The following is a 15,416-nucleotide window of genomic DNA, read 5'->3' as shown; positions in this document are numbered from 1 at the left end:
ATGGATCAGATAATAAAAATCTTTGCTGCCAAGACTGTAAAGACTGGTGCAACACTAAAGACTGGGGGCAGTAACACAGGCTGCCCCACAGGACAGCCAGGACTGGGCCCATATAAACACARTATTTCCAGGTAGGAATAAGAAATACAAAGCAACTTCCAAAACTGGGGGAATGGGATGCTTCAGGTCAGCAACAGTGAATAAGTGGAAGGATTAGAGCAGCAGCACCTCCACACAATCCTGTGCACAGCAGTCCTTTGAGATCCCTGGGTGGGGAAGCAGAAAGGAGACAGTGCTCCTGGCAAGGCACAATCAATACTTGCACAAGAGCTCCTCTCTCCACACCCAGGCTTTTAAAAGGATCTTAAAAAAACAAACAAACAAACAAAAAAAGCACAAAAGAGAGCCACAAAACTGGATTTGCAGCCTACAGAAAGCAGCCTGCGGTAAGAGGCTGAACAAGCACAATCCGTTTAGCTTAGGACAAGATTGAGAAGCATTGTAATTCCATCATGTAAGCTACCATGATAGGAAATGACAAAGGACTAAAAGCTTTTTAATGTAGAAGAAAGGAAAACCAGATATGCTCATAAATACATGTTCTTCACAGTGTGAACCATTTTCCACAGGACCTGCATCCCACAGCTGTTGTGTATCCACTGCCCTCAACTCCATCTTTGTTTTTTCCAGGGCACTTTGGCAGAAGTAACTGGGTAAAAATGGATGCTCAGGTCAACCTGAAATATCTGAGCAGGTATAGGTCCAGGACTGCTTGTGCTGTTCAGGTCCAGTTGGTAAGAAGTGGTCAGAGCAGAGGACAGGGCCCGTCTCAGCAGTTACTGGTAAGAGAAGGGGCAGCACAGCGAGGCTGCTGTAGTTTCAGCCAACCAGAAAGAGTTTGCAGGGCATACAGCTCCCATGGGAAGGACGTGAGGAATCAAGGCCGGATAGGAACAGTGGGTATTTATCACTGCAGAAAATTCATTACACATCACTTGCTCGCTCTCACACATGCACACGCCAAACGAGGCCACTGGGCACAGTGTCAGGCAACCCAGCRCCTACCCCCCAGCACGGGAGGACAGTGCTTGGGCCATTAGTCTGTAATGCGACAGGGCTTCCCTGGGAGGCTCAAACAGGCACAGACCATCTCCTGCAGAGGAGTCTCCCCCTTGTCCCACACGAGACTGTCTCCTGGTGCCCAGACGTGACAGGGTGTCATCACTTCTTCGGCAGGTGCAGACAGAGCGTCCGAGGCCCCTCAGGGGCGACGGTCCTTTGGACGGTTCCTGCGGCCGGCCTGGGCCCCTCGCTGGGCTCCCTTCATCAGGCCCTTGAACTGCCCCTGCATTTTTGCCTGTTTCCTAGGGGAAGAAAGGAACASAAGGTTGTGTTAGCCCAGGCACTGGGTACAGCTGGCTCCTCTGGAGCAAGCTCCCAGAGGCYGATGGAGAGTTCCCAGACCCCCAGGCAACTGAAATAAAGCATAGCAGGATTGAACTTTGGCCCTGTTCCTCACCCTGTGCCCTTCCCTGCTAGACTCACCTTCTGTTCAGTTTGGCCCTGTTCAGGGGGATGTAGGCATACGGGTCCAGCTGGCCCTTCTTCTTCACGTCGCCTTTGCCTTTCTGTGGGAGATACCAGCATGGGAGAYGATGCAGCACAAAGGCAGATACCTGCACCTGTTCTGGGGCAACTTTGACACACAGGCTGCGGTGCAGTGGGGATGCCAGCTGAGCACAAGATTTCCCACCCTGTGATGCAGCACCAGACACCTGCTGTGAGCAGACACTGGGCACAGCGAGGGCAGGACAGTGGCAATGACAAGATGGGCTGGAAACATTCACAGGAACGGAGCATTTGGCAACTCCCCTTGGAGCCCAAATTCCCCAGCTTCAGCAGCCCTAGACCAGACCTCAGCAAAGAGCCGGCACTTTCTGCAYGTGCAGGCCAACAGCAATCCTATGCCTGCCCTGCCAGCGCATCCCTGATGGAGCACTTCCCCATCGGAGCCCAAGGCATCCCTTGCCACAGCCCTACAACCCCCTGGGGCCCTCACCTTCGATCTGTACTCTGCACCAAAGGCTGGCTCCTTGCCCAGCTGGCGGTGGATCCCAGAGCCTCCAGCTGGAAAACAGGGAATGTTTGTGTCAGAAAAGGGTCTCAAGGCCAGGCCCAGGCTCCCCCTTCCCAGCTCTTACACAAGAAGGACCTGGGGCAGGGGGAGCTGGGGCAGGGGGAGCTGCTCCCTTTTCTTGCGTCTAGCTCTTAGGTGTGAGGAAATAAGAGATTCAGAAAAGTGGGGAAATTTCACACAGTCAAAAACYTCAGCTCCAGCTGCTTTGCAACATCCCACCAGTAACGCTACAATTCCGGCTCCCTGGAGAGCTGCAGACCAGGCAGCTTACCTCTATATTGAGAGTAGGACCCAGACTCCATCTCCTCATCATCTGGCTCCTCTCTAAACCGACGCTTCTGGCTTTTCTTCTGCAGAAAGAAGAGGAGGGGACCCTGCAACTGGTTGGTCTTTACTGTCCTGCCCTTCCACAGACCTGCGATCTCCATCAGGCGCAAAGAGCCTCCTGCCTCCTCCCATTAGGACCCAGAGGCCTTACACATCCCCTGACCCAGGCCAGCCTCCTGCATCTTCTTCAAGAAGCTGCTGCTTGCCTGCTGTCCCCACTGGCCTCTCAGCCAGACCTGCATCTATTGCAGCACAGACAGAGGCTCAGCCCAGCCAASCCCACCCTACCCCACCCCACCATCCCCTCTAGACCACAAGCCCTGTACTCACACTGCGAAGGCCCACTTCTTGCAGCACATCTGCCATCTCCTCATCTGCTCCTACAGCACAAGACAGCAGGGTCAGCACAGGATGCAGGTACAGGTGTGCTCCCGTACTGTGCCAGCCTCTGCAGCAGGCTGCCAAGGAGCAGGGTGCCTCTACCAAGTGGATATCCCACAGCACAGATGGTCATGTCCCCTCCAACACCCTCCCAATGGTGGTAGAGACCATCTCACCAGGGTCACAGCAGCCCTGGTAGTGCCTTGCACCTTGTAACATAAGGCCAYAACAATCCCTGCCACCCCTCAAGCTTCCACATATGCATGGGCAGGAGAAAAACAGACAGAGGACCAGAGCAAGTCCAGGCAGTACCTTTGGCTTCATCATCCACCTCCTCTTCCTCCTCTTGGATGATCAGGCGCCCATCCTCAGACACCTGGAAGTCGTGGTTCACTCCTCTGGACCGCTTGGTGCCCGGCTTGGTGGCTGCACACAGAGAGACAGGTTGGGTCTGGGGCAGAGCCCACCCACCAGGGCGGCTGTACACCAAGGCCCCTGCACACCATGCCGACTTCCACCCCAGCCTCATGCAAGGCCATGATCCTCACCCAGTACCCGCTGGGACACATTGGGGTCCAGAAAGTTGAGGGGCTCATCCTCTTCCCCTTCTTTCAACCAGGCTTGGCCCCTCTGCCACGACTGCTTCTTCCTCTCCTTGCCCCAGCGTTCCTCCTCTTCCTCCTCCTCCTCCGAGTCAGCCAGGATCTCCTCGATGCTGGGCGAGAGGCAGAGAGGATGATGATAGAAAAAGAACAAGCCCAGACGCAATGCCCCGCCTGCTCCCTGGCGCAAGGGAAGCCTCGCTCCAGAGACRTCCCCAGTAGCTAAAGGCATTAGCTGGGGAGATCCAGCACCAGACCCTCTAGCAGGGCTGCTCTGGTCCATCTCTACCTGTCTCCTCTGGGCTGTGGTGGTGCCTCCTCTTCATCTGTGTCTACTGCTGCCTGCTTCAGGGCACGCTGCTTGCGGCTCCTGGCTTCGGCCTTGCGGATGTTCACCAGCACCTTGTGGTACTCAGCCGGCAGCAGCCCCTGCACCAGCTCGAAGCTGAGTGGGGCACAGAGATCAGTCACCACCAAGCTCCCTGTACACGCAGGAGAGCACCACCTCCTCCCATACCACTTGCAGGGAACTCCCTCACTGCCCTCAGTGCTATTCCAACAAGTTGAGGGGTGGCCAAGGGCCCCTTCAGCATCCTCAGCTCACCCAAACTTGCGGATGAACTTAGTAAAGAGGTTGCGCAGCTTCATGCGGAAGTGACGTCTCATGTCGTCCGAAAGGTTCCCCACGGCCTCCAGCTGCCAGGAGAGAGAAAGCCGCAAGCTCAGAGCACCTCTGCCCAAGGCACCCGCACAACCTTGCTCACCCGCTCCACTTCATCACCCTGCTGGCAACTGCCAGGACCCTTTACTGTCCCAGGCACAGGGAAGATTCCCTGATGGAAGGGCTGAGTCATGGGAAGGCTCTGGCAGATCCATGCCAGCATGCAGGAGAAGAGCTTCCTCACTGCTTTCTCAGCCAACGGGATCAGGGTTGGGCCCCTCAGCTCCCGAGCGAAGCAGGATGCAGCTGAGGATGCCTCTGGGGATACCAGTCAAAAGGCAGCCCAAGGTTCTGCTCTGCCACCCCCCGCTGAGTGCCCACGTTGGGGTCTCACCATTGTCTGGACGTGCTTAGCGAGCAGTTTGGTATCAACCAGCAGCAGCACGACCTTGAGGAAGCCCAGGGCTGCCTTCACCACATCCCGAGTGCGAGAACCCAGCAGCAGGCATATGTTCTGCAGGAGCTGCTCCACCACGCTCAGCTCCATGTGATCTGCAACCACAGCAGGGCTCAGCCAGGCCCAGCCTCCTCCTGGTGCCTGGCACAGGAGAGGGGCTAGCCCATACAGCCAGGGGAGCTATCTGACAGTGCACCCCGCAGCATGGGGCAGTGCTGCCCCAGCACCCCAGCCCTCCTGCCCATGYTCACCTTTGAACTCGAAGAAGAGGCGGGTGAGCGCCAGCACCGTGCAGCTGATCATGGTGACCGAGCCCGTGAGCCCCGCATAGATCAGGAGCAGGAACCGCTGCATGCCCTCTGCAAGACAGATGCAACTCAGGGGGGGSCTGYTCTTCCCGTGCCCAGCAACCTTTCYGGCCCATCTCAGCAGGCAGCARCCAGCAACCTCAGCATCAGCMCTAGTATCACCGCTCTCTRCACGCGAGCGGGRTGCTGGGCATGGGTCCTACTTCCCCTGGGGCTGAACAAGCAGAGCAGGGGTTTCAGAGCTCTGGCAGCAGCTCACCTGGTGGGGTGGGTCCAAAGCGGATGAAGGCATGCCCCATCTCCACCAGCAGCAGGTAGGCATTCTTCCGGGCCCCCACCGACACCTCCTTGGTGCACAGGATCACCTGGAGGCACAGATGCATGTCAAAACCCCACTGCCACCGCTGCAGCCAGAACCGGCCAGGCTCCCCCTGCGCACACTCACCTCTGGGACCAAGGCGGTGACAAAGGGCTCGTGCTCGGCTGAAAGCTGCTTCACGATGTGGAAGAGGCACTTCAGTCGGGGCTGGGGAGAGATCGCCAGCACTGTTAGACCCAGAGGCACACATCTGGCTGCCCTCACAGCCCTCCCTGTCCCCCCCTCACAGTAGCTGAGCTCTGCCACAGCAGCCCTCGCTCTCACCCTCTTGGCTGGAGACGCTGCACTCTTGAGCGAGTCCAGCAGCGTTGTCTGCAGATCCTCCAGGTGCGAGTGGACAAAGGCCTGGCAGGGAGCATGGGGGGCAGCACACACCTCCTCCAGCACACGGTACGCCTTCTTCTGCACACTCCGCTCCTTGCTCTGCAGGGACAACCACCACGCTGTGTCTGTCAGGGCAGCCCCTCAGCATGCTGTCCCCAGGAACTACTGTAGCACCCTATACCACCCAGCAGAGACCTATTCTGCTGCACCTGCTCAGCCTGACAGCAGCACAGCTCCAAACTGGCAGCAAGCAGGCCCCAGTGGGCACAGCCACAGTCCCATCCTACTCCTCCAGCACATCAGGAGGACAGCATGGGCTGGTGTGTGCCCCCAGCCTCATCCTAACCTGCTACCTGGTTTGCACGTGGGCTGGAGGAGCATAGCCCATCATCTCCCTCCTTTGTGAGGAAGGTGTCCTGCTGCTCCCCTTGCACCTGTGAGGGTCAGGAGCTGACTCACCTGAAGGGAAGGCTGGATGGTGCGATACAGGGAGCCCAGGGACRGCTCGTCAGCATAGGGCGCCATTGCCACAATCAGATCCAGGATTGAGAGTCTGAAGCAGAGAGACGATTAGCAGGTCACTAATGCTCTTCCACAACACTAGGACTCCATCAGCAAATCTGGTTTGATGCAGGACAGCAGCATTTCCCCATGGGACAGTACAAGCACCCTAGTGCTGCCCAGCTGGAGGAAGCCAGCAGCTTTATCCATTAGCTCCAGCCCCTAGGTGTTACCTGGCAAACTCTGTGCTTTCGGGGCTGGTCAGCTTCTCGCTGGCTTTCTGCAGGAACCCACACACCATCTGCAGGACAGGTACATGGTCAGCGGGGCTCCCCCTCCTGCCCCCATGAGCACTTGGGCTCAGGCTGGGAGCTCTGCAGCACAGCTCTTATCTGCACAGTGACGAGTGTCCTGACTTTGGTCTCACTTCCCTCGTGCCCACCACTCTGCTCCTCTGCTGTGCTCTGCAGCAGACTCAGGACCTGAGGGACCCTTCAAAACTACAGCCGTTAATCTGACGGCCATGCGACAGCCCCATGAGCAARTTGACAACATAGCAAGTCGGGCAACCCGTGCTGCAGCCCAGGAACAGGCTCAGAGCAGATTGAAGGGAGTACTTTTTCAAGAACAAGCAATCCATCTGGGGGAAGCATTGCTGCAAGACACTGCAAAGACCCAAATATCAGCGGATCCAAAAGGGCTCGACAAATTCAACAGGGCTCACATATGATGCTCCAGGTGCAGCTGGAAGCTTGGGAAAGGACTTGGGCAAGGAAAGGACTGCCCTCTACCCAGCTTGTTTCTGTCTTCTCTGTCAAACTCGCCAGCTCCATCAGGCTGGGTGTGGCTGGGACAGGGCATGACCATCCCCTTTTCCCAGGCCTCCCTCACCTGCGGCTCTGTGATGGTCAAGTAAGCCCGGACAGTGTCCAGCACGGAGCGGCGCTGTGCACTGCTGTCTCCATCCTCCTCAGGCTGGCTGTACACGTTGAAGAGGATGGGCAGGAAATTCTTGGCAAAGCGACCCACTTCTGCCCGCTCTGCATCTAGGGAGAGGACAACGAGCTGTGTGGATCAGTGGGGCTGCCAGACCTGGTGACCTCCACAGAAGGTCACTGCAGAGGACAGGGACCACCTGCAAARGGAAACCCCAGTGTGCCAGGAACCCCACCACCACGCTGCCAGCATCTCCTCCCCACCTGTCTCACAGCCCTTGTTGATGAGGGTGCGCAAGGCCTGGCACACGGTGGGGCGCAGGTCCGGGCGCTCACTGATGGCCATGCCCAGGGTGCGAGCCAGCCCCTTGAAGGCCACCACCACGTCTGTGGGGCGGATGCAGAAGCCGGGCAGCAGGGTCCAGACCTGAAAGTCAAAAAAGTTGAACACCAGCACTCTCCCCTCTCAGGGTGCCACTAACACCCCAGAGCAGCAATCCTGGCACTCCTATTACCTGCCACTGCAGGGTGTCATAGATCTTGGACTCCAGGCTCTTCCCAGCCTGAGTAAGCTCCAGGGCTGCAGAAGAGAAGGGGGAGATAAGCAGAGCAGAGGTGGCTAAGTCCTGCTCTACCCTAAGAAAGGGAGGTCCCAGAGAGCACACCAGGGCTCTTAGGAGCCCAGGGCTGTGCCCTTCAGGGCCCCTGCCACACCATCCCCACTCACCTCTGCTTTTCAGGGTGGCTGCCAAGGGCAGAAAGTAGCTGGTGAAGAAACCGAGCCGCGCATCCTGCACGTAGTCCCGCAGCACAGGCAGGAGCCAGCTGCGGGGGAAGTCCAGYGTCTCCCTGAGGAGGGAACACACAGCTGAGGGAAGCACAGGGTGCCGTCAGCACCAGCCTCTGGGCATGGCCCTGCTAGGGCATGGGACACCTTCACTCAGGGCCAAAGCTGGGGACAGGGAGGTTCAGCAGAGTCAAATGCCTCCAGCACAGCATGGGGACCAAACAGGAACATGACAGTGGCTGCAAAATTGCCAGCATGACAGAAAGGCACTGCACACACTCGTCCTGCTCTCACTCCTCCCTGAGCACAGAAGACTGGACTTTCAGCCAGGGCCATCCACTGCTGACATAGCGCAGCTGCAGGCCAGAGCAAGCAAAGAAGCTAGAAAGGACTCCCGAGTTCCCTGTTCTGTAAAAGGTGCCCCACTCTGGGCAGGCGCAAAGGGTACCGCCAAACCCTGGCAGCTAAGGAAAAAGTGGTTTCCCAGCTGGAGACAAGCRTCTTCCACTACCAGAAGCTGGCAGCAGGACCTAGTCCCCTGCGGTGAGGACACTGCATGGCTGTACTCACTCCTTGCCGTCTATCTCCAGGGGCACAGCTTGCAGCAGCACCTCGGGACCCATGGCGCTCACAGCGGCCCCCACCGCCTGCTCCAGTTCAGCGGTGTAAGGGAAGTGTGGGGAGAGACGTAGGTCGCACAGGGACTGGAGACACTGCAGGCACAGAGCAGGACAGTCACAGTGGTGGCACAGAGGGGTTGAGCACATCACTCACTATTCGTGCCCAGGGATGCCGGGCGCACTGCGCATCTCTGTGCCGACTGTGCACCAAGTCCCAGGGCCACGCACACCCTCCCCGTGCCCGGGTGGGATGGCAGGCGCTGCGATGGCCCCACTCTGCAGCTAGAGCGGGTAACGCAGCCCAGAGAGCAGAGCAGCCACCTCAGCTGGCTCTGCTCCATGCTGCAAGACACCTTGAGCTCAGCCCCGTAGATGACTACTACCTTCGCACCCTCCCCGCCTTGCTCACCTTCTTCATTAYGGGATGGCACTGCTTCCCACATGTCTCAAAGAAAATCTCCAGCACCTGCAGCACATCGGCCCATGCTGCATGAAAACGATACGTCAGGCCATCCTCCACTGCCCTGGTGAAGAAAAGAGTCTGAGGCAGTGACACTGGCAAGGCCCAACCCAGTGCTGGCACTGCCTGTGCCAACCAGAGCCTGCCAGCAGTGATTAGGGACSAGGCAGAGGCCAGGCAGAGCTCAGTTGGACCCATGAGGAAAGCCTCTCCCACACTCCATTGTTCCTCACCTGAACATCTTGCAAAGGTAAGAGGCAGGGGCTGGGGCAGATGCAGAGACGGTGCCCAGATCACCCATGTTGGGAGCAACACACTCACTCAGGAGGTTCTGCAATGGTAGCCAAGGAAATGGGGTTAGCTGTGGACTGTGGAACCCCCAGGACAGGGCATGGCAGGCAAAGAAGAGCAGATCCAAGCACAGACGAGCCCATTGCTCCCAGGCAAACCCCCAAACCTTAGATGGAGACTCCAGCCTGGCCTTCGGCAAAGACCAGGGCAACTGTCCCCCACAGAGCACCCAAGTTGGGAGAAGCAGCCATGCGTGGTACCTCAAGGGTCTGTGCCGCAGTCGATACCACCTGGGAGTGGGGGGACAGGAAGCAGTTCATGGTGGTAGAGAAGAGACGGGGAAGATGAGCCCAGCACAGCTCCTTCTGCAGCCTGGAGGAGAGAGTCCAGGTCAGCGAGACGCAGCCAGCCCTGCTCAGCCTCTGCTGCCTGCCCAGCATCAGCCYATGTCTGTACCTGCTCAGGTTGATGTGTGCCCTCTCCATGGTGGACAACCAGGTCACCAGTGGCTGCAGGTCATTCACACTGGGCACATAGTCGTACAGGGCCTGGGGAAGCGGAAGGTGGGTGCACACAATGGCCACRCCAGCCCCATCCCTCCCTGCTCCAGCCCCCTGCACTCACTGTGATGATTTGGGCGTTGAGCTCAGCCGGCAGGCAGGCTGGGCTGGCCTGAGCGCTGAAGAGGCTGTAGAAAGCCTGCATGGCGCACGCCGTCACCAGCTGCAAAGGACACAGTGTCAGGACAGGAGGCTCTGGGGCAGATGATGGCTCCTTTGCCCACTCTGCATCCCTACTCCCAGAAAAAGCTTTGCTTGAGCCAGCCCCATGGGAAACTTTGGCCCCATTGCAACTGTACCCCATCTAGCCATGGCCTCCCTCTTTGATGCCAAGCAGGCCAGCAGATATCAGCTGCCCCAGGGGCTCTTCTGCATTTGGTTCCTGTATCTTCAGGCCCTGTAACTTCCCAGCCAGTAGCCAATGTAGTCTGAGTCCTTACAGGGAAGGGTTAACAGTGCTGGCGCAGGGCCTGCCTCCGTCTGGCTTCGTGCTGGGCACAGTGACACTCACAACGTGGCTGAGGGTCATGACTCTGAGCAAGGTCTCGCAGCAGGTCTTCACCATGTTTGCAGGAAAGCAGGGTAGCAGGTCCCGCAGCAGAGTCAGGACGTGCAGGGTGGTCGTGGCCTCCTTGGTGCCTGTGGGAGCAGAGCAGGGCCTGAGCTCATGCCAGTCTGCAGCAACAGCCCTGACCAAGGCAAAGCCCTTGTGACAGACCTGGAGCTGGCCCCACAGACCTGGGGCGCACTCCACTATACYTTCTGGAAGGTCAGAGCAATGGAGAGATGGCCAAGAGTCCTGCAAAACACCTCTGGTGCCTAAGCATGATCTTTCACCCTCCCCAACACCAGGAGCCCCTGTCACAGCTATCCATGGCCCTGCACACTACCCTGTCCCCAGGAGCCCTCATGTCCTCATTCCTGCATGACCACAGGGTCCTCCACACCTCTCTGCAGGTGCAAAACCCCTTGCTCCAGTGCCCCATACCTCCGGCTTTCTCAATCTCTCGCACGCAGAACTTGGCAGTGGATGGAGCCGCAGGGTGATGCGCAGGGGCCGTGTCGCCAAACATGAACTCGCTGCCCTTCAGGACGCAGCACACCCCATGCTGAGCGGCCTTCCGAACCTGAGGGAGGGAATGCGTGGGAACCACGGACCTCGGGAGCACAGCCAGCCCCAGAACCAAGTCCAGAAACAACATCATCCCCCACCCACCCAGACTGGGGTACTGGGGACTCACCTTGGGCTTGGCATGGACGCAGAAACTGAGCAAGCCATGATAGACCTGGAGGGTGACGGGGTAGCTCCAGGCTGCCAGGTCCTGCTTCCGCAGCAGTGTAGCCAGGCAAGAAAGGACCTGTGAGGGGAAAGCAGCAGGGACTGTAGTGTCACCCCATAGGACCCCTGGCCCCTAGAACTCCAAGAGCCTCCAGATGAGCACGCAGCACCACCCCATAGCAGCTGGCTGAACTCCAGCTCTCAGGAGTTCTCAGGAGGCACCAGGACACCACAGAGCTGGCACTGCTGGCTGCTCCTGCATCTACTCACCCAKCGGAGGGCAGAGGTGGAGCCGCTGCAGGCCTGCGAGGACAGGATACCCATGAAGGCTTTGGAGGTGTCCGAGAACTTTTTCATGAGCACAGGGCTTGGGACGCTGGGGGGAAGAGTGGAGGCATCTTTGGGGCACAGACCAGGCAGCTGCCAGCAGTCACACAGGGAACCACATACACAGCCTGACAGGGTCCAGACCTTCCCCAAAACAGCTTGGGGGGAGACAGTGCCAGCATCTTTCCCAAAATGGGCCCAGGTGGCTTGGGCACSCCCCAGCTGAGAGTCCCTCTCGGCTGGGAACTCACCGCTTTAGAACCAGGTTGAGCAGGTAGGCGACAGCAGCCAGTGACTCAGGGGACTCCACTGCCTCCAGTGTGGTCATCTGTGTACAGAGAAGGGGTGAGAAAGAACTTCCAGGCCAGCCCCCCAGCCCCACAGCTGCAGCCAGCAAACCCCAGCAGAATGCCAGGAGCAGCCCAGCAGCATCTCTGCTATCATGAGCACAGCACCTTCTACCACCAACCCTCCTCAGTGCACAGGTCACCAGGTGCACGTCTGTGCTGCCAACAGCAACTCTCTCCATGCCTCCTCGCTGTGACAGTCACTCACCAGTGCAGCGAAGTACTCGGTCTCGCTTTCCTTGCCCCCCTGAGAGCGGATCACCTCTGTCACAGCTGCCAGCACGGCACAGATCTAGGCAAGCAGCAAGAGAAGCAGGTCAGTCCTCTTGGCCTAACAGGCTGCAGCAGAGCCCAATGTCTGGGGCGCTACCCCCCCATCCAGTCCTGTTCCTCCCAGTACCTCTTTGTGAGCAGCCGAGTTGGACTCCCAGAACCGCTGCACCTTGCTGAAGGTGACGTTAGTGCAGTCACTCAGCCCGCTGAGGAAGGTGCCAGAGGACTTCTCTGTGGCAGCTTCTCCATCATCATCCTCCTCCATGCGGAGCTGAGTGCTGTCACTCGTCCGCTCCACGCACAGGGACCCTGACTGCAGCTCATTGTGCAGCTTTACTGCATCCACTGTCAAGTTGCTTTTCTCTGCCAAAGAACAGACACACTGAACACCATGGAGATGGGTGCTAAGTCATCTTCAGGGCTCAGCAAGTCACGTTGTGCCAGTTTTCTTCTGCCACRTAGCCCAGAAATCCCCATATGCTCCATCTCTTCCACCCTCTCAGCCAGATAAACCTCACTAGAGCTGATCTCCAGTATGTGGGATGTGACTGCTGCTTCCCTCTGAAAAGAGGAGACAGGGCAATAACTCAAAAGAGCTTCTATCCCTGTGACAACAAATCAGAGCGTGGTCCAACCATCTCCTCAAACAGGAGAGCACTGGACCCTCACAAACATATCTCACTGTGCCAAAGCTTTAATGGCAAGAAGCTCCTTTCTCCCTGTTCCACTTATCTTCAGTCTGGAGCCCTGGCAACCAAGCAGCCAACACACGCACTTTGCATCCCTGCGTCACAGACACCCAGCCACTGTGCAACCAGCTGCAAGAGGATGTCTGCATGCTGCAAGACTGGTGGTTCTTCATTTAGGTCAGGCAGCACTTTCTCTACAGGAGAAAGAGCTCCTTGAGTAGCCTTGCCAACAGCAACCAGCATTGTAAAAATCCAGGCCCTTGCAGACCACAAAGCTGTGAGATTTATCTTCTCCACTGTGTGATCTGCTGAACAGGAACAAGTATCCTGGTCCTGATGCTCACTCTCTACACCAGGTACTGCCACAGCTGCACTTACGGCCACAGCCTTGTGCCTTTGGAAGCTCAAACCATTTCTGCCCCAAAGCTGCTGAGAGGTCACGTTGCTGGGAAGTTATGAAGTTACTTTGTGGGAAAGTTCTGTCTCCTGCCCTGCAGAAGGTCCTTGTGGCTCCTGCTGGGGCCTTGCACTGGACCCTAGGCAGGGTGAYAGATACTGTTGTAGGTTGTTTTTCATGTCTATACAGGCCAAGATGTATGTCCCTGCTCCAAGTCTGTGTATCCAGCATTACAGGAAAGCGACAAAAATATCCTGTAACTTTGTAGAGCTGAYTTTCCTCTCAGTTTTGTGCTTTCTCTCTGCCTCCCAAGGCAACAGCTCGGCATGTGAGCAACTCCCTGCTCTCCTCYTCCTGGCGTTAGGGCCTGCCCCATGCCACGGGCTCTCGGGAGACCCAAGGGCTCATCCTCAGGCACCGGCCAGCTGTGGCCGTGCAGGGAAAGACCGCCTCGCGCCGCCCGCCCCAGCACCCGCCGGCTGGGGCCAGCAGCCGGGGTGCTCCGCAGCCGGCCCACGCCGTCCCCCCTGCAGCYCGAGGAGCACCACCAAAGCCCGCGCAACGCCGACAGCACCTGGAGATCAGCAGCAGCCCCAGCCCCAACCTGCTCCCAGCCCCCGGGCCAGCGGCTTCACCTCGGCCCTGCGCGGCCCCGGCCCCTACCCCAGGGCCCAGGCTGGCCCCGGCCCCGGCCCCTCACCCGCGGGCCGGCTGCAGAAGCGGCTGCGCGCGGCCAGGCGGTGCCGGCGGGTCTCGGGGTTGCAGTCGCTGCTGTGGCCCTTCCGCCACCGCTTCAGCTTGGCGGCGGCGCCCGAACGGAGCCGCCCGCACCGCGCCATGCTCGCCCGGCTCCACGTGCCCACCCCCACCCCGCTTCCGCCCGGCCGCGCCGCCGCTTCCGGCGCCTGCCGCCATGCTGAGTGAGGGCAGGGCGGCCCGCGGGGCAATGGCGGCTCCTCGGAGGTGGGCGGGGGAGCGGCGCCCGCGAAGCTAAGCAGGGTCGCGCCTGGTTACGGCTTGGATGGGGGACCGCGCGGGACTCTCCTCATGGCAGAAGGGTCCAGAGCATGGGCAGCCCGCAGAGAAGTGTGTGTGTGGCGGAGCAGCCATGTAGTTTGGGATCAGGATGGAACCGTGGTGACACGTGCAATTGCTGCCTAGTTTGCATGGGCTGGATACAAGGTGAACAAGACAGGACATGCTTGCATCAGTGCGCTGGGGAGCTGTTCAGCTTCCCAGAAGCAGAGCAGGGCACAGCCTCTTGTTCTGATACCTTTATTGAAGGCCAAAGTAAGGAAGGTCTCCTCACCTGGCTTTGGGTACTGGGGCTTTCTGGATCCCAAAGGACAGTGGCTCTGTGCCCCCTGACATGCACCCAGAGGAGCAGCAGACCAGTAGCAGTTCCTGCCCCAGCCCAGCTGCACGGCTGCCTCTCCAACTAGCAAAGCCACCAGGACCTGGTCATTTGGGGTCTCTGTCTCCTTGGGTGCCAGCCTCTTCCTGGATGTGGGATGAAAAACAGCAGTCCAAACCCCCTTTGTTCCTTGTCTCTCACTCGTTAGACCCCACTCTCTTCTCAAACCTGGAATAGGAGGGCCCTACCATGAGGCAGCTTTAGTGCTTTTTTTTGCTCTCCCCATTGCTCTGCTCCTGCCCTCTCCATCCCTGCCCTGTCTGCCAGGACTGTGCAAGCTCCACGCGCAGCACAAGATTTTCCACAAGGAGCTGCACAAGTACAAGCAGAGAAGATGGTACCAGTGCAACATCTGCAAGGAGCTTTCAAGCCTCTGGCTCCCAAGCAGAGCCTTGCGCGTGCAGAGCCCATGGCTGGGCCTGGGGTGCAGCAGGCCTCTGCCGGTCAGCAGCGCCCACCTGAACCCGCAGGCATCCCGGAGCAGCAGCCTGCGCAGTGCTGTTCCTGCCACCCTGCCCGGCCAACTCGTGAGGGTGAGTCAGGCTGCGAGGCTGGGCGGCAGGAAGCACCCTCTCCCTGCGCAGGCTCGCTGCCCGCCCTGCCACGTGGGGCGCTGACAGGTGTGGGGTGCAGGCAGGCGTCCCCGCTCCCCCACGTCGAGACCACCGCCCCTGCCGCTCTTATCCCCGTCTCGCAAGTGCACGAGAGAGCAGCGAGGCCCATCCCAGCCCTGAGCCGTCGCCACGAGGTCCCCAGCGCCCGGGCCTGCCGCTGTCTGCTGCCCCCGTCGGCCCTGCCGCGGGGGATTTGCCCGCAGCCTGGGCTCGGCGGCAGCATTGCGGGGGTGCTGCTACTCTGCGCGCTACGGTAGAGAATGCGCCGCGCTGCGCTGCACTACGGCGGCGGCGACGTCACGGCCGCCGAAGGTCGCGCCGCCCTTCGCGGGCTCGCCATGCGCTA

General features: G+C 59.0%; 1 protein-coding gene across 1 annotated transcript; it reads right to left on the bottom strand.

The window, feature by feature from the left end:
- Window positions 1–535: 535 nt before the first annotated feature.
- On the bottom strand, window positions 536–13,914 carry RRP12 (ribosomal RNA processing 12 homolog). The gene is made up of 34 exons (XM_085325772.1): window positions 13,743–13,914; window positions 12,084–12,319; window positions 11,892–11,975; window positions 11,588–11,664; window positions 11,280–11,385; window positions 10,972–11,088; window positions 10,719–10,857; window positions 10,242–10,369; window positions 9,795–9,893; window positions 9,627–9,718; window positions 9,431–9,542; window positions 9,113–9,210; window positions 8,829–8,943; window positions 8,370–8,512; window positions 7,740–7,861; window positions 7,528–7,592; window positions 7,277–7,439; window positions 6,969–7,123; window positions 6,311–6,378; window positions 6,036–6,129; window positions 5,517–5,675; window positions 5,319–5,399; window positions 5,133–5,238; window positions 4,817–4,924; window positions 4,503–4,660; window positions 4,052–4,143; window positions 3,737–3,892; window positions 3,394–3,560; window positions 3,158–3,271; window positions 2,795–2,844; window positions 2,409–2,487; window positions 2,060–2,127; window positions 1,546–1,628; window positions 536–1,364 (listed from the first exon to the last, which is right to left on the bottom strand). Exons 1-34 carry the CDS (start codon window positions 13,879–13,881, stop codon window positions 1,262–1,264), a joined length of 3,876 nt encoding a protein of 1,291 aa, XP_085181898.1. The 5' UTR covers window positions 13,882–13,914; the 3' UTR covers window positions 536–1,261.
- Window positions 13,915–15,416: the final 1,502 nt, after the last annotated feature.

Source organism: Rhea americana, unplaced genomic scaffold (assembly GCF_003343005.1).
Source record: "Rhea americana isolate MKP2758 unplaced genomic scaffold, rheAme1 scaffold_122, whole genome shotgun sequence".
Classification (NCBI taxonomy): Eukaryota; Metazoa; Chordata; class Aves; order Rheiformes; family Rheidae; genus Rhea; species Rhea americana.
Note: the sequence above shows the minus strand (reverse complement) of the source record. Positions and strands in the feature narration are given on the sequence as shown.